At 39.5% G+C, this 21,049-nt stretch overlaps 1 protein-coding gene across 1 annotated transcript in view; it reads left to right on the forward strand.

Annotated features, from left to right (window-relative positions):
- LOC110584356 (centromere protein P) overlaps nt 1–21,049 on the forward strand; it is a 241,534-nt gene that overhangs the window by 5,603 nt on the left and 214,882 nt on the right. The window contains exons 2-3 of the mRNA XM_044920666.1: nt 17,178–17,359; nt 19,795–19,883. Coding sequence (XP_044776601.1) covers nt 17,178–17,359; nt 19,795–19,883 — 271 coding nt within the window. The remainder of the gene's footprint in view (nt 1–17,177; nt 17,360–19,794; nt 19,884–21,049) is intronic.

Genomic DNA, 21,049 nt, shown 5'->3' on the forward strand with positions numbered 1-21,049 from the left:
TGTGTGTGTGGGGGGGAGCGCCCGCGGGTTTGTGTGTGTGGGGGGGGAGCGCCCGCGGGTTTGTGTGTGTGGGGGGGGAGCGCCCGAGGGTGTGTGTGGGGGGGGGCTCCCGAGGGGTGGGCGGACGCCAGCGGCGCAGAGGAGCAGGGGCCGCTGTGCCCCAGCCCAAGAGATGCAGCGGCTTTTATGGGCACTGTCTTTTAATGCCTAGGACAGCCCAGAGGAAGGTGCCATTGCTAACCCCTCTTTTAGAGTTAAGGAAACAGACTCACAGAAGGGATGTGGCTTGCCCACGATCTCAGGTGAGGTGTGTTAGGTCCGAGCGGGTTTGGAACCCAGGAACCTAACTTGGAAGCCCAGCTGAACTTAACTGAAGAGGGAGGAGAGGGTCTGTGACAGTCAATTATGCTATTGTCTCAAACCTGCAAGGTGCTTGAGAGAAGACTATCCCCATTTTCTCAGTTGAGACTGATTTGACACAGGTGCAGAGAGAAAGCGATCCTCCTGAGCTAAATGGACAGGAATCAGTAGAAAATGGGAAGGAGGAGTTGAGAAGGAAATGCTCACAGGCATGGTGGATGGGATCATGACAGTATAGGAAGCTGTAACCGGTAAAATGGGGAGAGAAGTGGGTGGCCAGGGAACACCTGTGTTCCTCCACAAGTGAAGTTGTCAATGAACTGAAGACCGTTGCTGCTCCAGGGCTGCTCCCCAGATCAGAAGCATTAGCATTACTTGGGAGTTGCATGAAGTACAGATCCTGGCCCCACCCCACCTGCTGAGTCACAATACGCATTTTAACAAGACCCCCCCCCCCCACTTCCCACTTAAGCATATTTGAAAGTTTGAGAAGCACCTAGTCATACTGTGCAGAAAAATGATTACTGGCCACAAGATGTCATTGTTAGCCCAGGATAGTGTGTAGACCATTTATGTAATCTGTGCCTGCTCAATGATCCATTTGGGAAAGTAGAAGAATCCAGATTGTAGAAGACATTACATGTTAGTGCAGGGTGTTTGGGTTTAACGTGCAGTTTCTTTTTACTCTGGTGGAGAAGGAAAACTGGTGTACCAAGCTTTGTGTATGGTAAAATGTAACAAAATTTGCTCTCTTAACCTTTTTTACATACAGATGAGTGGTATTACATACATTGATAATGTTGAGGGACTATCACCACCACCCATCTTCCTTACTCTTTTCATCTTGTAAAACTGAAACTTTAGAACTTCCCTTTCTCTACTCCCCTTAGTCCTTGGCAGCCATTGTCCTGCTTCCTGTCTTTATGAATTTGACATCTCTAGGTACTGCATATAAATGGATACATATTTGTTTTTTTTGTGACTGGTTTATTTCACTTACCATAATATTCTCAAGGTTCGTCCATGTCGTAGCATAATGCAGAATTTCCTTTTTTCTACAAGCCAAGTAATATTCCCTTGTATGTATATACCACATTTTGTTTATCCTTTTATCTGTCAATGGATGTTTGGGTTACTTCCATATTTTCGCTCTTGTGAATAATGCTGGTATCAATGTGGTGTGTACAAATCTCTCTTTGAGACCCTGCTTTCAATTCTTTTGGATATGTTGAGGGGGTGGGGTGGCAAGAATTCCTGTCTCTTCAAAGGTCTTCTAGCTGGACTAAGAATCAAATTGACACAAGACAGATTAACAGGAGAAAATAAAATTTAATAGGCATACATTCAAGGAAACCACACAGACATGGAAAGACTGGCGAAATGAGGTATATATGTCATTCTGAATGAAGGGAAAAGGGCTTGGGGTCTGGGACTTCAGAGGAAAGGAATGCACTTCACAGGGCAGCAAAAAGAGATGTTTGGTGATTACATGTTTGTCCTACCATACAGATGGGTGGCTCAGATAAAATTTATCTCTGTTAATAACTCTTATTCTGGAAAAGACCCCGCAGTTTAGGTTGTTCTGTATTGTTAAAGGAGGACAAAAGTTTCCCTTGAGCCTATAGGGTCTCAAGTGCCTTTAGCACAAAATAATCCATATGCCAAAGTGGCACATTCTGAGAGAGGTCTGTCCTGACCCCTACAGATATGTACCAAGAAGTGGAATTGCTGCATCATATGGTAATTCTGTTTTTAATTTGTTGAGGACCCCCCCCCCATACTGTTTTCCACAGTGGCTGTACCATTTTACATTCCCACCAACTGCACGAGGGTTCCAGATTTTCTACATCCTCACCAATTTTGGTTTTTTTCTTTTTTTTCTTTTACAGTAGCCATTCTAATAGGTGTGAGGTCAGTTCCCTAATTAGTGATATTGAACATCTTTTTATGTATTTATTGGCCTTTATCCCCCCCCAAGATTTTATTTATTTGTTGGGGGGGGGGGAGAGAGCACAGCAGGGGGAGTGGCAGGCTGAGCAGGCAGAGGGAGAAGCAGACTCCCAGGCGAGCAAGGAGCCCGATGCAGGACTTGATCCCGGGACCCTGGGATCATGACCTGAGCCGAAGGCAGATATTTAACCAACTGAGCCACCCAGGCATCCCTATTGGCCATCGTTTTGTGCCAGTCTCAGCCTATCTGTGGTAATGCTATTGAATAGAAATGCCTGGAACTAGTGAGCTTCCCAAGGACCTTTCCCCTTTCCAAACCTATGTTATGATTGGACCGGACCTTGTGGTTCTTACGATTGCAAGATGCCCTTGAACAAAAACCTTTAGAAAACTGAAGAAAAAAGTAGTTGATTATTTACAAGCCCTGGAGTGTACAAGGCATGCCATGGGGGCCACACAACCAGGTAATTGGTGCAGAGAGGGGGACAGAGAATGAGAGAACAGGACTGGGGTTCTGCTTTTACTGGCGTTGAGGGTGGGGGCCTAGGGTTTCAAGGGCTGGGTCTTTATTGGTTAACTTAAAACGTAAGAGTAGGAATATAGCACAGAAGAGAAAAAACAAGTGGCGCAAATGGTCAGTTAGTGAAATTAACTAAGATCTCTAAAACAAAGGATTCTCAGTGTGGGAAGGCAGCCTGGCTTTTTAGTCCTATGGCTGGCTTTGTGTTCATTGGAAATAGCTTTCTTCAGAGGGGGTGAAGCAGATGCCTCTGCATTCAAAGCTTAAGGCGGGCACTTGCTTTAGGATAAGAAAAGCCAACTGTCAGATCTTACACTGCAGTCAGTCCTCTTTGGAGAAATGTCTGTTCAAGTCCTTTGCCCATTTTTGAACAGGTTGTTTGGCTTTTGTTGCTTTGGGAATACTTACATATTTGGAGATTAAATCTTTATCATACATGATTAGCAAATATCTTTTTTCATTCTGTGGTTTGCCTTTTTACTCTCTTGATAGTGTCTTATGTTGTACAGTTTTTAAAAATGTTCATGAAGTCCAATTTGTCTATTTTTTCTTTTTTACCTGTGCCTTTGCTGCTATATCCAAGAAATTGCCCTGGCCAATGTTTGAAGCTTTTGTCCAATGTTTTCTTCCAAGAGTTTTGTTTTAGGCCTTACATTTAGATGTTTGATCCAATTTGAGTAATTTTTGTATATGATGTTAGGGAAGGTTCCAGCTTCATTCTTTTGCATATGGATATTCAGTTTTTCCAGCACCATTTGAATGGTATTGGCAAGCTTGTCAAAAATCATGTGCTCATATATGTGAGGGTTTATTTCTGGGTTCTCTTATTCTATTCCATTCATCTGTCTGCTGTCTTTATGCCAATACTATACTGTTTTGATTACTGTACCTTTCAGTTTTGAAGTCAGGAAGTGTGAGTCCTCCAGTTTTGTTCTTTATCAAGATTATTTTGCCTATTTGGGATCCCTTGGGATTCCAGATGAATTTTAGGATGGGTTTTTCTACTCCTGCAAAAAATCTTCATTGGAATTTTGGTAGGGATTGCATTGAATCTGTAGATTGCTTGGGGGTAATATTGACATTTTAATAATATTGTCTTCCAGTCCATTAACATGAGCTGTGTTTCTGTTTATGCCAAATTTAATTTTTTTTCCAGCGATGTTTTGTGGTTTTCATTGTACAAGTCTTTTACCTTCCTAAGGTAAATTCCTTCTTAAGGTTAATTTCTAAGTATTGTTTTTGATGCTGTTGTAAATGGAATTGTTTTTGTAATTTGCCTTTCAGATTGTTCATTGTGGGTTTATAAAGATTCATCTGAGTTTTGTGTGGTGACTTCGTATCCTGATGCTTTGCTGAATTCATTTATTCTTTTTTTTTTTTTTTTTTAAAGATTTTTTTTTATTTATTTATCTGAGACAGAGAGAATGAGAGAGACAGAGAGCACATGAGAGGGGGGAGGGTCAGAGGGAGAAGCGGGCTCCCTGCGGAGCAGGGAGCCCGATGCGGGACTTGATCCCGGGACTCCAGGATCATGACCTGAGCCGAAGGCAGTCGCTTAACCAACTGAGCCACCCAGGCGCCCCTGAATTCATTTATTCTAACACTTGTTTTTGTGGACTCTTTAGGGTTTTGTGCATATAAGATTATACCATCTGTAAACACAGATAATTTTACTTCTTTTCCAATTTGGATGCCTTTTATTTCTGTTTCTTGCCTAATTGCTCTACCTAGACTTTCCAGAACCATGTTCCAGTGATGAAGATGGATATCTTTACCTTTTTTCATACATGGCTTTTATTATGTTGAGATAATTTCCTTCTATTCCTAGTTTTTTAACGTTATCATTGAAATGTGTTGAATTTTGTCAGATGCTTTTTCTGCATTGAGATAACCATGTCTTTTTTTTCCCTTCTTCCTGTTAATGTGGTATATTACATTGATCAGTTATCCTATGTTGAACCATCCTTGTATTCCAGAAATAAATTCCACTTGGTCATAATGTGTAATCCCTTTATTAGGCTTATTTTTATTTACTACTAATTTGCTGAGGGTTTTTACATTAATATTCATAAGTAATATTGGTCTGTAGTTTTCTTGGAATGTCTTTCTCTGGCTTTGGTATCAAAGTTGTGCTGGTCTAATAAATCAGTTACAAAGTGTTCTCTCTTAAACTTTTTGGAGAAGTTTGGAAAGGATTGGTTAGTTTTTATATAGATGTTTAATATAATTCACCCATGTAGTTATCAGGACCAGGGCTTTTCTTTGTTAGAGGTTTTTTGATTGTGGATTCAGTCATACTAGTTATAGGTCTGATATTCAGATTCATTATTTCTTTGTGATTTAATCTTGGTAGGTTTTGTGTTTCTAGGAATTGAGCCATTTCATGTAGGTTATCCAATGTATTGGCATACAACTATTCATAATACTATCATAATCCTTTTTATTTTTGTAGAATTGGTCATGTCCCTACTTTCATTTCTGATTTTAGTAATTTGTGTCTTGTTTTGTTTTTAAGTAAACTCTACACCCAACGTGGGGCTCGAACTCATGACTGCAAGATCAAGAGTCCCATGCTCTACTGCCTAAGCCAGCGAGGTGCCCCTTATCAGTCTTTTTTAGTCCGTCCAACTAAAGTTTTGTCAATTTTATTAATCCTTTCAAAGAGCCAACTTCCGGTTTCATTCTATTGTCTATTTCATTTCTCTCTGCTCTAATCTTTCTTATCTTTTCCTTTCTGCTAGCTTTGGTTTAGTTCATTCTTTTTCTAGTTGTAATATTAGGTTGTTGATTTGGGATCTTATATTTTAAGTGTGTATAGCTATAAATGCCCCTCCCTTTAGTACATCTTCTGCCGTGTCCCTTAAATTCTGGTATATTGTATTTTCATTTTTGTCTTTAAGTATTTTCTCATTTCCCTTGTGATTTCTTATTGAGTCTGTTGATGGTTTAAAAGTGTGTTAATTTCCAATTTCCACAGTTTTGTGAATTTTTCAGTTTTCCTTCTGTTATTGATATCTAACCTCATACCACTGTGGTTGGAGAAGATACTTTGTATTGATAAGTATATTTAAAGTACATATAGACTTGGGGCGCCTGGGAGGCTCAGTCAGTTAAGTGTCTGCCTTCATCTCAGATCATGCTTCCCGGGTCCTGGGATCAAGCCCCGCATCGAGCTCCCTGCTCAGTGGGGAGCCTCTTCCCTCTCCCTCTGTCTACCGCTCCCCTTGCTTGTGAGCTTTCTCTCTCTCTCTTTCTCTCTCAGTCAAATAAATAAATCTTTAAAAAAAAAAAATACATAGAGACTTAATTTGTTGCCCAGTATATGCTCTGTCCTGGAAAATGTCCCATGTGTACTTGTGAAGAATTTATATATGTCTTTAGATCTGTCTGTTGTGTAGAATGTTCTGTATATGTCTGTTATATCTAATTGGTTTATTGTGTTATTTCTACTCTTTCCTTATTTATCCTCTGTCTAGTTGTTCTATACATTATTGTGAGTGGGATATTGAAGTCTCCAATTATTATTTTGGTTTTTATTGAGGTGTAGTTGACACATAAGATATTAGCTTCAGGTGTATAACATAATGATTTGATATTTGTACATATTACAAAATGATTATGACATTGAGTCTAGTTAACATCCATACACACATAGTTACAAGTTTTTTTTCTTGTGATATTAACTTTTAAGATTTACTAACCTATCAGCCTTCAAATGTACAATACATTATTAATTATAGTCATCACGGTGTACATTATATCCCCAGGCCTTTTTAATTTTACCCTTTGGCCACCTTCGCCCATTTTCCCAAACCCCCTCACCCTTGCCCCTGGCAACCATCAATCTCCTCTCTATTTCTATGAGTTTGGGGTTTTTAAGATTCCACATATAAGTGAGATCATATAATGTTTGTCTATCTCAATCTGACTTAATTCATTTAACATAATGCCCTCAAGGACCATTCACGTAGTCACAAATGGCAGGATTTTCTTCTTTCTATGTGGCTGAATATCATTCACTTTTATAATATACACCACATCTTTGTTCATTTATCTGTTGACAGTTAAGTTGTTTCCATGTCTTGGCTATTGTAAATAATTCTACGGTGAACATGAGGATGCATATATCTTAGTGTTTTTGTTTCATTCAGATAAATACCCAGAAGTAGAATTGCTGGCTCATAGGGTACTTCTTTTTTTTTTTTTTTTTTTTAAAGATTTTATTTATTTGAGAGAGAATGAGAGAGAGCACATGAGAGGAGGGAGGGTCAGAGGGAGAAGCAGACTCTGCCGAGCAGGGAGCCCGATACGGGACTCGATCCAGGGACTCCAGGATCATGACCTGAGCCGAAGGCAGTCGCTTAACCAACTGAGCCACCCAGGCGCCCTCATAGGGTACTTCTATTTTTAATTTTTTGAGGAACCTTCATACTGTTTTCTATACTGGCTATACCAATTTATATTACTACCAACACTGCAGAAGGATTCCCTTTTCTCCACATTCTTGCCAACTTTTTATTTCTTGTGTTTATGATAATAGCTGTTCTGACAGGTAGGTGTTAGGTGATATACCTCATTGTGGTTTTGATTTGCATTTCTGTGATGACTAGTGATGTTGAGAATCTTTTGTATGTACCTGTTGGCCAGCCATATATCTTCTTTGGAAAAATTTCTTTTCAGATGCTCTGCCCTCCCCCCTTTATTTTTTAGAGAAAGTGAGTGTGTGCATGGGGGGAGGGGCAAATGGAGGGGGGAAAGAGCAAATCTTAAGCAGGCTCCATCTCACCACCCTGAGATCATGACCTGAGCTGAAATCTAGAGTCAGACACTTAACTGAGCCCCCCCAGGCGCCCCATCTGCCCATTTTTTAATCTTTTTTTTTGCTACGAGTTATATGAATTCTTTATATATTTTGGATGTTAACTCCTTGGCAGATAACATGATTTGCAAATATTTTCTCCCATTCCATAGTTAGCCTTTTCATTTTACTGATGATTTCCTTGACTGTAGAGAAATTGTTTAGTTTGATGTAGTCCCACTTGCTGATTTTTGCTTTTGTTGCATTTGCTTTTGGTATCAAATCCAAAAAGTCAGCACCAAGACTGATGTAGGGAGTTTATTGCCTCTGCTGTCTTCTAGGAGTTTCATAGTTTCAGGTTCAAGTCTTTAGTCCAAGTCTTTATTCCATTTTGAGTTAGTTTTTGTTTATGGTGTAAGATAGTGGTCCAGTTTCATTCTTTTGCATTGGCTACCCAGTTTTCCCACTTTTGTTGAAGAGACCGTTCTTTTCCCATTATATATTCTTGGCTCCTTTGTTGTAAATTAATTGACCACATATGCATGCCTTTATTTCTGGATACTTTATTCTGTTCCATTGACCTGGGTGTCTGTCTTTATGCCAATACCATACTATTTTGATTACTATAGCTTGTAATATAGTGTGAAATCAGGAAGTGTGATGCCTCCAGCTTTGTTCTCAGAATAGTTTTAGCGATTTGGGGTCTTTGTGCTTCCATACACATATTAGAATTGTCTTTTCTATTTCTGTGAAAAATGCCATTGGAATTCTGATAGGGATTACATTGAATTTGTATGTTGCTTTGGGTAGTATGAACTTTTTTTTTTTTTTTTTAAAGATTTTATTTATTTATTTGACAGAGAGACACAGCGAGAGAGGGAACACAAGCAGGGGGAGTGGGAGAGGGAGAAGCAGGCTTCCCGCCGAGCAGGGAGCCCGATGTGGGGCTCGATCCCAGGACCCTGGGATCATGACCTGAGCCGAAGGCAGACGCTTAACGACTGAGCCACCCAGGCGCCCCTGAACATTTTAATAATATTAATTCTTCCAATCCATGAACATGTGCCTTCAGTTTCTTTCACCAGTGTCTTATAGTTTTCAGGGTACAGATTTTCACCTCCTTGGTTAAATTTATTCCTAGGTATATTATTCTTTTTGATGTAAATGGGATTGTTTTCTGAATTTCTCTTTCTGATAGTTTGTTATTAGTGTATGGAAACAACAGATTTTTATATATTGGTTTTCACAACTTTACTGAATGTGTTTATTCTAATATATATGTGTGTGTGTGTGTGTATATATATATATTATTTTTTGTAGTTTCTTTAGGGTTTTCTATGTAGAATAGCATGTCATCTTCAAATAGTGATAGTTTTATTTCTTCTTTCCCAATTGGATTTCTTTTGTTTTCCTTCCCTGATTTTTCTGACTAGGACTTCTACTACTATGTTGAAACAATGTGGCAAGAATGGGCATCCTTGCCTTGTTCCTGATCTTGGAGGAAAAGCTTTCAGCTTTTCACCATTGAGTATGATGTTAGCTATTGTTTTCTCATACATGGCCTTTATTAAGTTGATATATGCTCCCTCTGGGCCTACTTTATTGAGAGGTTTTACCATAAATGGATGTTAAATTTTGTCATATGCTTTTTCTGCATCAATTGAGATGATCATATGATTATTATCCTTCATTTTGTTAATGTCATGTATCACCTTGTTTGTTGCAAATGTTGAACCATCTTTGCATTCATGGACTAAATCCCACTTGCTCCTGATGTATGATCCTTTTAATGTATTGTTGAATTCAGTTTGCTAATATTTTGTTGAGCATTTTTGCATCTATGTTCATCTGGGATATTGGCTTGTAATTTTCTTGTAGTGTTTATGTCTGGTTCTGATATGAGGGTAATCCTGGCCTCATAAGATGAGTTTGTAAGTGTTCACTCCTCTTCTGTTTTTTGGAAGAGTTTGAGAAAGGGTTGATATTAATTCTCTTAAAAATTATTGGTAGAATTCCCCAGTGAAGCTCTCTAGGTTTGGACTTTTATTTGTAAGTAGGGTTTGATTACTAACTAAATGTCCTTACTGATAATTGGTTTGGTTACATTTTCTATTTCTCTGTGCTTTTGTCTTGGGAGTTGTATGTTCCTGGGAATTTTCTTCTAGGTTGGCCAATTTATGGGTGTATAATTTTTCATAGTAGTTATGATCTTTTGTATTTCTGTAGTGTCAGTTGTAACGTCTTCTTTCATTTTGGATTTTATTTGAATTCTCTTCTCTTGGTAATTCTAGTTAATATTTTGTCTATTTTGTTTATCTTTTCAAAAAATCAAGCTTTCTACTTCGTTGTTGTTGTTGTTTTTAAGTCTGTTTGTCACCGTCCCATCCTATCTCCCCCACCACCCCTCCCGCTGCCCAGCCCAGAGCTTTGCTATATCATTTCTCCTACTAACTTTGGGCTTCATTTGTCTACTTTGTCTAGTTCCTTGAGGTGTAAAATTAAGTTGTTTATTGAGATTCTTGTTTCTTGAGGTAGGCATTTACTGCTATGAACTTCTCTCTTAGGACTGTTTTTGCTGCAGCCCATGAGTTTGTAATGCTGTATTTCCATATTCATTTCTCTCAAGGTTTTTTTTTGTTTTGTTTGACCCATTGGTTGCTCAATAGCATGTTGTTTAATCTCCATGTATTTGTGAATTGTCCAGTTTTCTCCTTGTAATTGATTTCTAGGTTTAACCATTGTGTTTGGAAAAAGTTGCTTGATATGATTTCAATCTTCTTAAATTAGTTAAGACATGTTTTGTGGCTTAACATATGACCTGTCTTGGAGAATATTCCATTTCTGCTTGAAAAGAATGTATTCTCTGGATGGAAGGTTCTGTGTATGTATAAGTTAATGTGCTCTAAAGTATTGTTTTAGGTCACTGTTTTGTTAATGATTTTCTATCTGGATGATCTATTCATTGATGAACATGGTGTGTTCAAGTTCCTACTGTCACTGTATTGCTGTCTGTTTCTCCTGTTAGATCTTTTAATATTTGCTTTATGTATTTAGGCAGTCCTATATTGGGTGCATAAATATTTGCATGTTATATCCTCTTGTTGGATTAATCCCTTTATCATTAGGTAATGATCATCTTTGTCTCTTACTACAATCTTTGTCTTTAAGTCTTTTTTTAAGAGAGAAAGAAAGCATGCAGGGGGAGGGCAAGGAGCAGATGGAGAGGGAGAGAGAGAATCCTAAGCAGGCCCCACGCTCAGCATGGAGCCCAGTGTGGGGTTCAGTGTCATGATCCTGAGACCATGACCTGAGCCAAAATCGAGAGTCAGATGCCCAACCCACTGAGCCTCCCAGGCACCCTGGGAGAGCGAATCTTAAGCAGGCTCTGCGCTCAGTGTGGAGCCTTATGTGGGGCTCATTCCCAAGATGCTGAGATCATGACCTGAGTTGAAATCAAGAGTTGCTTGCTTAACCTACTGAGTCACCCAGGCGCCCTAACTTTTTTTTTCTTATAGAAGTGTATGTACCCTAGCTTTCTTTTGGTTTCCATTTGCATGGAGTACCCTTTTCCATCCCTTCACTTTCAGTCTGTGTCCTTATATCTGATGTGAGTCTCTTGTAGGCAGCATATAGATGGGTCTTGTATTTTTTAATCCATTCAGCAACTCTGTGTCTTTTGATTGGAGAATTTAGTCCATTTACATTTAAAGTAATTACTGATAGGTGTGTATATACTGCCATTTTGTTGTTTTCTGGTGGTTTTCTTATTACTTTATTCCTCTCATTCTGTCCTTTGTGATTTGATGGTTTCCTGTAGTGATATGCTTATATTCCTTTCTTACTATCCTTTGTAATAGAGGTGTTTCCACTGTAGTTACCATGGTGGGTACTTAAAACATTTTATATTTATGACTATTTTAAATTGATAACTTCAAATGCATTGTAAAGCTCTACATTTTTTACTCTTCTACCCCATGTATTATTTTTTTGATGTTACAGTTCAGATCTTTTATCTTGTGTATCTTGTGTCAAATTATCATATAGTTATTTTTACTACTTTTACTTTATAAGTGATTAACTCACCACCATTACACCATTAGATTATTCAGAATTTTTCTATATATTTACCTTTCCAGTGGGATTTATAATTTATAATTTCATGTTTTCCTGTTACAAATTAGCTTCCTTTTCTATCAGTTTAAAGAAGTCCTTTAGCATTCCTTGTAAGGCCAGTCTGGTGGTGATGAATTCCTTTAGCTTTTCTTGTCTGAAAAAGCTCTCTCTCTCCTTTAGTTCTGAAGGATAACCTTGTCAGATAGAGTATTGTTGATTGACTTTTTTTCCCTTTCATCATTTTAAATATAACATACCACTTTCTTCTGGCCTACAGTGTTTTTGCTGAAATCTGCTTATCATTTTATGGGGTTCCCAAAACAAGTTTTTTTTTTTTTCGTGCTGTTTTGAAGATTCTGTCCTTGTCTTTAACTTCTGATACTTTGTAAAATGTCTTGATGTGGGTCTTTGGGTTCATCTAATTTGGTATTCTTTAGGCGTATTAGATCTGGATCTCTCTTTCTTTCCCCAGGGAAAAGAAAGGTAAGTTTTCATTTACTTTTTCAAATAAATTTTCTGCCTCTTTCTCTTTTTCTCCTTCTGGGACCCCTATAACTTGGTTGGTAGTTTGTTTATTATTTTCACATAAGCCCATTAAGCTACCTTCTCTTTCTTTTATTCTTTTTCCTTTTTGCTGCTCTGTTTGGATAACTTCCACAACCCTGTCTTCAAGTTCACTGATAATTTCTTCTGATTCATCTATTCTGATGTTGAACTTCTCTATTGAATAATTTAATTCAGTTATTGTAGTCATCTGTTCTGTGACTTCTGTTTGGTATTTTCCTATATTTTCTATCTCTTTTGTTGAAATTCTCACCTTTTGACCAATCTCCATTTCATTTGGGTCTATTTCTGAGGTTTTATCTTATTCCTTCATTTTGAACATGTTTTTCTATTTCATTTTCTATGACCGTGTTGGTTTCTGTGCACTAGATCAAACAGCCATATTTTGCAGTTTTGTAGGTGTGGCTTTGTGTAGTAGATGAGCTTTATTGTTCAGTCCTGCTCTTGGTCTTGGTTGTCTCTCAAACCTTTGTGATTGCCCTAGTAGCCTACTCTATTCTTAGTGACTCTCAGGAATTGAGAGTATGACAAGACTGTCAGTGTCCCAAAGTGGGAACAGTCAGCTACTAGGTTCAGGCTGATTTGAACCATACCCTCAGGCAGGAGCTTTTAAAGTATGTGAATACGCCTCAATCAGAGGAAGGATTAGGAATTAGGTGGGTTTTTCTGTCTGTGCCCTATGTACGGAGTGTTAATGGTATGACAGCCAGATAAGAAGTGTTTCTTTGCTCACTACTTCCTGTTGAACCCATGAACACAAGCCACACTGGCCACCAGAGTTTGGTTATGAAGGAATGTGTTCTCTGGGTCAGAAGTGTAAAATTGGGTTACAGATGTGTATACAAGCTTTTTGGAAACAACATCTGGCCTGGCAGAGGGAGAGCATGAAGATGGTACCTGTTGGCCCATTCAGTTTTTGGAGAAGATTGTAGTTGGGCCCTAGATGTGTGTTAAATTAGAAGCTTGCCCTTCAGGCTGAAGCTTTATGATTAGGAAGTAGGCCTTTTTTGCAAAAATACAGGGCCTGATTTTGTTGGCTGCTTCTACTCTGGGTCCTTTGGTGGGTGAGTCTGTGCATGTGAGCCCTTTAAGAACTGGTTCTCAGTTTGCTGTAGCCTTGTGGGTCTCACAGATACACATTCTGTTGGTTCTCAAAGCTAGATGTTTTGGAGGCTTGCCTCTCAGGGTTTGGTCTTAAAAGTGGGGTACCAGTTGTGGTGTTCAACTCCTCAGGGAGCAGCTCAGGGTTGTTAGCTCTCTTAATTGTTCACTGCCACATTGGGAATGATGTTTATGCTGAGATTGTGTATCAATCTCCTATCCATTTGGATGAATTTTTTTTTTTTTTTTTTTTCCCAATGTGTAAGAATCACTCAGCTAGTTTTTGGGTTTCTTTCAGAGGAAATTACTGTATGTAGGTGTAGATTCCATGTGTCTGTGGCAGGATGTGAGTTCTGAACCCTGTTATATTGCCATCTTAGACTGCAACTCCAACCGTTATTGTAGAACTATTCCTCCTTTTAGTTCTGTACATTTTTACTTTGTATATTTTGATAGTCTGCCATGAGGTGTGTAAATGTTTGTAATTCTTATATCTTGCTGAATTGAATCTTCCATTAATGTATAATGTTTTTTGTCTCTTGTAACTTTTTTTGATTCGGTCTGTTTTGTCTGATCTGATATTAGTATACCTACCCCTACTCTCTTTTGGTTACTTTTTGCATAGAATTTCTTTTCCCATCCTTTCACTTTCAGTTGTATCTTTGGTGGAATGCCTGGGTGGTTCAGTCGGTTGGGTGTCTGCCTTTGGCTCAGGTCATGATCCCAGGGTCCTGGGATTGAGTCCCGCATCGGGCTCCTTGCTAGGTCAGGAGCCTGCTTCTCCCTCTTCCTGCCTCTCCCTCCTGCTTGTGCTCTCTCTCTCTCTCTGACAAAATAAATAAATGATTTAAAAAAATCTTAAAAACAACTGTATCTTTGGATCTAAAGTGATTCTTTTTTATTTTTTTTAATTTTTTTTTTAAAGATTTTATTTATTTATTTGACAGAGAGAGACACAGTGAGAGAGGAGCACAGGCAGGGGGAGTGGAGGGGGGGGAGAGGCAGGCTTCCCGCTGAGCGGGGAGCCCGACACGGGGCTCGATCCCAAAACGCTGGGATCATGACCTGAGCCGAAGGCAGGTGCTTAACGACTGAGCCACCCAGGCGCCCCTAAAGTGATTCTTCTTTAGACAGCATATGATTGGATTGTGTGTTTGTATCCATTCTACGAATTTCCTTTGTTTGGAGAACATAATCTATTTATACTTAACGACTAATAAGGAGAGACTTACCTCTCATTTTTTTCTTATATGCCCTTAAACTTTTTTGTCTTTCATTTCCTGCATTTATGTCTTCTTTTGGGTAGTTGATTTTTTGGAGTGAAATGTTTAAATTCCTTCCTCATTTCCTTTTGTAAATATTCTGTAGCTGTTTTCTTCATGGTTACCAGAGGGATTACACTTAACATCCTAAAGTTATAGTACTCTAACTTGAATTTATAACAGTCACATTTCAGTAACATAAAAAAATTCTGTCCCTATATAGCTTTGTCCTCACCCTTTATGGTTTTTGTTGTTACAAAATTACATCTTAATACATTTTGTGCCCCCAAACAAAAAACTTACATAATTTTTTTTTTTAAAAGATTTTATTTATTTATTTGAGAGCGAGAGACTGAGAGAGAGAGCATATGAGAGGGGGGAGGGTCAGAGGGAGAAGCAGACTCCCTGCCGAGCAGGGAGCCCGATGCGGGACTCGATCCAGGGACTCCAGGATCATGACCTGAGCCGAAGGCAGTCGCTTAACCAACTGAGCCACCCAGGCGCCCTTTACATAATTTTTAAAATGTATTTCTTTCTTAAATTTTGTAGGAAACAAGATTTGGAGTTAAAAATAAAAGTAAAAATAATAGTAGCTTTGTGTGTGTGTGTGTATATATATAGTTTTTTTTTTTTTTTTTTTAAAGTAGGCTCCACGCCCAGTGTGGAGCCCAACACGGAGCTTGCACCCACAATCTTGGGATCAAGACCTGAGCTGAGACCAAGAATCAGACACTTAACCAACTGAGCTGCCCAGCACCCCTAGATATAATTTTTTAAAATGGTAATCTCTTCGGGCGCCTGGGTGACTCAGTCGTTAAGCGTCTGCCTTCGGCTCAGGTCATGATCCTGGGGTCCTGGGATCGAGCCCCGCATCGGGCTCCCTGCTCTGCGGGAAGCCTGCTTCTCCCTCTCCCATTCTCCCTGCTTGTGTTCCCTCTCTCGCTATCTCTCTGTCAAATAAATAAATAAAATCTTTACCATTTTATTTTATTTTTTTTAATCTCTTAAATCATATAGGATTTATTATTAATTTTTTTAAGATTTTATTTGACAGAGAGAGACACAGCGAGAGAGGGAACACAAGCAGGGGGAGTAGGAGAGGGAGAAGCAGGCCTCCTGCCGAGCAGGGAGCCCGATGCGGGGCTCGATCCCAGGACCCCGGGATCACGACCTGAGCCGAAGGCAGACGCCCAACGACTGAGCCACCCAGGCGCCCCTAAATCATATAGGATTTAAATGCAGTAGTAAACTTATAAGAATAATACTAGATTTTGGGGGCACCTGGGTGGCTCAGTCGTTAAGCGTCTGCCTTCAGCTCAGGTCATGATCCCGGGGTCCTGGGATCGAGCCCCACATCGGGTTCCCTGCTCCACGGGAAGCCTGCTTCTCCCTCTCCCACTCCCCCTGCTTGTATTCCTTCTCTCGCTATGTATCTCTCTGTCAAATAAATAAATAAAATCTTTAAAAAAAAAAAAAAGAATACTAGATTTTGCAATTGCCCCTGTATTATGTCGAGATCTTTACTTCTTCATATGGTGTCAAGTTAGTCTAGTGTGCTTTTATCTTACAGGACTCTCTTGAATGTTTCTTGTCTGATAGGTCTAGTGGTAACAAAATCCCTTGGTTTTTATTTATTTGGAAATGTCTTAATTTCTTCCTCACTTTTTAAGGACACTTTTGCCAGATACAAGCATAACTCAGAAATATTGTGAGTTCAGTTCCAGACCCCCGCAATAAAGCAAGTTCGCAGTAAAACTAGTCAAGTGATTTTTTTGGTTTGCTATTTCTTAATCCTTTGGAATTTTATTCCCTGTATTAGATTTCGTGCGACTCTTACTATTAAATGTTCTGTGATAACTTTACTTGTTTTAGAGGTTAGAGTTAAGGATTGTCTGGGTGGCTCAGTCGGTTGAGCGTCTGACTTTTGATTTTGGTTCAGGTCTTGATCTCAGGGTCTTGAGTTCAAGCCCCATGTTGAGCTCCACACTGGGCATGGAGCCTACTTAAAAAAATAACTTGAGATGACTTGGGATATCAGACATTTAGTTTGGAATATTTTAAAGATTCCACCTTAAAAAGACATTTTATTTTTTTAATTAGTTAACTTATTTATTGATGTAGTGTTCCATGATTCATTGTTTGCGAATAACACCCAGTGCTCCATTCAGTATGTGCCCTCTTTAATACCCGTCACCAGGCTAACGCATCCCTCCACCCCCCTCTCCAAAAGACACTTTGGTGTTGCATCATACTCTTGTTGTAATTTATTGTACAATTGTTTGTAATAGGTAGAAATATAATAGTATAATTTAGTTAGCTTTGTGTTCATTTGAGATTAAAAATTACAATGTTAGTAGCCACTCTGGTTTTGAGAACAATCAGGCAGTTTTCATGGGAAGAAAGTAAGAAAGACAAAATGGAAATGGTTTAAGAAATTTGTAGTTATTAGATAAAACACTTGTTAGTGGTTTCTTCATTGGAGTAATTATTTGTTATATTTGCTTTTTAGAAAATCACTTCGAGAAATGTATCAATCAGATTCTGAAGGATGGGCCTCTTCAAAAGATCTGAGAAGTCATCTTGGACATTTAGAATCAGAACTTCTTTTTCTAAGCACACTTACCGGCATCAGTGTAAGAAATTACTCCATGAAGACAGAGGACCTTACAAACACTGAGAAGAAAGAAAAGAGTAAGCATTAATTTTAATTTAGAAGTGATGTTGAAGCTTTCCTTATTATGCATAAGAAATTGGTTGTCATGGCATTGAATTAAAATTCTACAAGGTAGGGGCACCTGGGCTGCTCAGTTGGTTAAGTGTTCGACTCTTGATTTCACCTCAGGTCATGGTCTCAGGGTTGTGGGATCGAGGCCTGTGTTGGGCTCCATGCTCACTGGGGTGTCTGTTCAGGATTCTCTCTCTCCCCCTCTGCTCTGCCCCCCCCCCATGGGTTCTCTCTCTCTAAAAATAAATCTTAAAAAATAAAATTCTGTAACGTAACTATATGACAACTATATGACTATGTGGTTGTGGTAAACTTGTTTTGTCAGGTACCTTGAACATCACAGTGTGCATAATACTCTTAAAGCTGTCTGAGATAGGTATTAAGGAAGACACAGACTTTGCCATTAAGTATCTTAATACAAGTAACAGACACAAGTGATTGAAAGAACAACAGCACCCTTGATTTGTAAATCTTAAGAGTTGTTCACTACTGACCTGAAAGCTGCCTCATCTACAGTGTTCTCCTACCAAACATGGCCTGTGCCAAGATAAATGTTTCAGGTGCTGGACCATTTTCAAGAGGAAGGTTTCTGGTCCCAGTGACTTAAGTTTTATTGCCAAGGGTCTGTGATGTGATAACTTATAAAGGGAAGCTATCAGCTGTGCATTGGAATTTGGGAACTTTGGACAAGAGTATCATTCCTTAAAGAAGGAATCACTTTTGGGATGCCAGGGTGGCTCAGTTGGTTAAGCATCTGCTTTCAGCTAAGGTCGTGATCCCGGGGTTCTGGGATTGAGCCCCACGTCAGGCTCCTTGCTCGGTGGGGAGCCTGCTTCTCCTTCTGCCCCCTCCCCCCCGCACTTGTACTCACTCTCTCTCAAATATATAAAATCTTAAAAAAAGAAAAAGAAAAAGGAGTCACTTTTGGAATTGCTTCCTGACTTTTCCACTGACATAACCCTCATGACTGGCATGATAGTGAGTTGATCTTCAGAGGGTCTTGGGTAGTTCACCTCAGTGGAAGTCTGAAATACAAACAGAAATGGGTGACAGACTTTAGGCACTACAGATACTTGAAAGGAAGAGATGGAATACAGAGAGGATGGGAGAGTGAGCTTAGGCCAGTTTTAAGTCTGCTAGTGCAGAAATCTTAGTCTTCCCACTTTGAGTCTTCCTAAGTTGACCTCATCTGCAGAAGTACTTGGTGCTGCCTATTCAGAATGTGGTTTTTTTATTTTTTAAAGATTTTACTTGTTGATCAGAGAGAGCACGCACGAGCAGGGGGAGGGGCAGAGGGAGAGAGAGAAGCAGACTTCCTGCTCAGCAGGGAGCCTGATGTGGGGCTTGATCTCATGACTCTGGCATCATGACCTGAGCCGTAGGCAGACGCTTCACTGACTGAGTCACCCAGCTGCCCCTCAGAATGCTTTTGAATGGGCTTAATACTGAGCTTCCCCCATTGCTGGCTTAGGTTTTAATTTTCCTGGGTCTGCCAGATTAGTTCTTTTTCTGTGTAATATCTAGCTCATCCATCTTATTTCCACCTTCCAAACGAAGTTACTCTCCTTTTTCTTCTTTTATTCTTGTAAAGTTGTGCTCTTTTAAAAAATACCTTTGATAGCAAAGTCAATAGTGGTTATCTCTTGGGCAGGTAGTATATAGCCTCAAGAAGGGCATGAGAGAACTTTATAGTGTATTTTAAAATTTCTATATTTTTATCTCAGTTGTAGTTACATGGGAAACATGTTAAAAAATATTGTGTACTTAAGAATATGGCATTTTATGCATTGAAGTATAAAATTTTGAAAGATAACAAGTAAATAGGTGGATTCAATTTAATGTTTTTAACTAGAGTCAGATAATGTTGGAAGAAAACTCCGTCGAACATTTATGATTCAAACTTGTGTAGGGTTATAGTAGCTCCTTCCTTTCCTTTCCTTTCCTTTTTCCTTTCCCCTTTCCTGTCCTCCTCCTTTCTTTCTTTTTTGGAGCGAGAACTCAAATGGGGAGAGGGGCAAAAGGGGAGGGAGAGAGAATCTTAAGCAGGCTCTGTGCTCAGGGCAGAGCCCAATGCAGGGCTCGATCTCACGACCCTGAGATCATGACCCGATCTGAAATCAAGAGTTGGACGCTTAACCAACTGAGCCACCCAGGCACCCTATACTAGCATGTCTTACTATAATCTTTAGTATAATTAAGAAATAGAAAGTATAAGTTACCTTTAATCCAACTTTGCAGAGGTAAATCAATTTGTTGCACATTCTTCTAGATATTTGTAATGTAAATACTAACATAAACTCTCCCACATATACCCACATGTATTATAAATGTTCACACAAAGTTAAATAATAGGTATCTGAAGGAAACTTATTTGCAGTACAATATTTTTTCTGATTTACAGGTATAATGAAAGTTCTACAGAGACACAGATTATCAGGAAATTGCCACATGATTACATTTCAACTTGAATTTCAGATTCTGGAAATCCAGGTAAATGGAGTATGTTGTGGTAATGGAGGTTCTACTGTGATTAAGCAGCTTCCACCCCCCAGCCTTCAGCAGTGGCTGAGCTGAGGAAGCCAGGGTCCTCTTGTAGTACGCTTGTACAAAGTGATACCATTTTTACAGTATAACCATCCTGGCAACTGCATGTGAGAGGGTTATTGCTGAGGATCTAGGTGCTTTACTGGAAGGCAGATAGCAAGTTTATCCTCGTCTCTCAGAGCAAGCCCCGAGGTCATGGGAAGAGTCCTGGATGCCCTCAGTGGTCTGCTGATATGCCAGCCATGTATTATTTATGCTTAACAAATTTTCCTAAAATTTAATGGCTTAAAACAACAACAAAATGTTTATCTCACCCATTTTCTGTGGATCAGGGATTTGGGAGCAGCTGAATTTGCTGTTCTTGTTTAGGGCCTTTCATGAGATTGTGGTCATTTGGAACCACAGCCATCTGAAGACTGTTCAGGGCTGGCGGCTTAGACTCCAAGGTGGGTTGTGGTTACTCCAGCAAGTTACACTGGACTGCTAAGACACAACGCAGGAGGAAGATACTTCTGGCTAAGACTTTGCATAAAATCAGGAAGCAGACAGAATGATAATGTGCAGCATATGGCCAGGGTTGGGCAGAACAAGGTCAGAAACCTTCAAAGTATGGCTCCAAGAAGAGTGGGATCCAGGCATAATTTCAAGAATTGACTTGGCCTAGACACAAACTTTGATAGGAGAAAACAGTTTAACCAGTTGGTTTTGTGAACTGGGCCTATGAGAAGTATGTGTAAAGGAGACTCACAGGGAAGGGCGGGCAGGCTAACCCAAGCAGATGTAGACCAGTTGTCATAACCCAAGTCCTATGGACATGATGCTTGCTTATATTCATAGTCATGTACCAGAATTCCTCATCCTTGTCCTCAACCACAAAAATAGCCCTAAGTTTTCCCATTTTGTATAGAACAAGGATTGATGTTAGATAATCAGGACCCTGCCTCCTTAAGGTGTCAGATGGCCACCCCAACTAGTCAAGAGTGCCTGCTTCCAGCTATCTGAGCTAGAGGTTTTGCTTCTTGAGAACTCTTTGCAGTCCATATCCATGGTTGCTGCCACTGGCCCTGGCAGACTGAGAGGGGCTATGGGATGTCTAGGCCCCTCATCTGATG

The sequence above is a fragment of the Neomonachus schauinslandi genome, chromosome 13 (genome assembly GCF_002201575.2).
Source record: "Neomonachus schauinslandi chromosome 13, ASM220157v2, whole genome shotgun sequence".
Classification (NCBI taxonomy): Eukaryota; Metazoa; Chordata; class Mammalia; order Carnivora; family Phocidae; genus Neomonachus; species Neomonachus schauinslandi.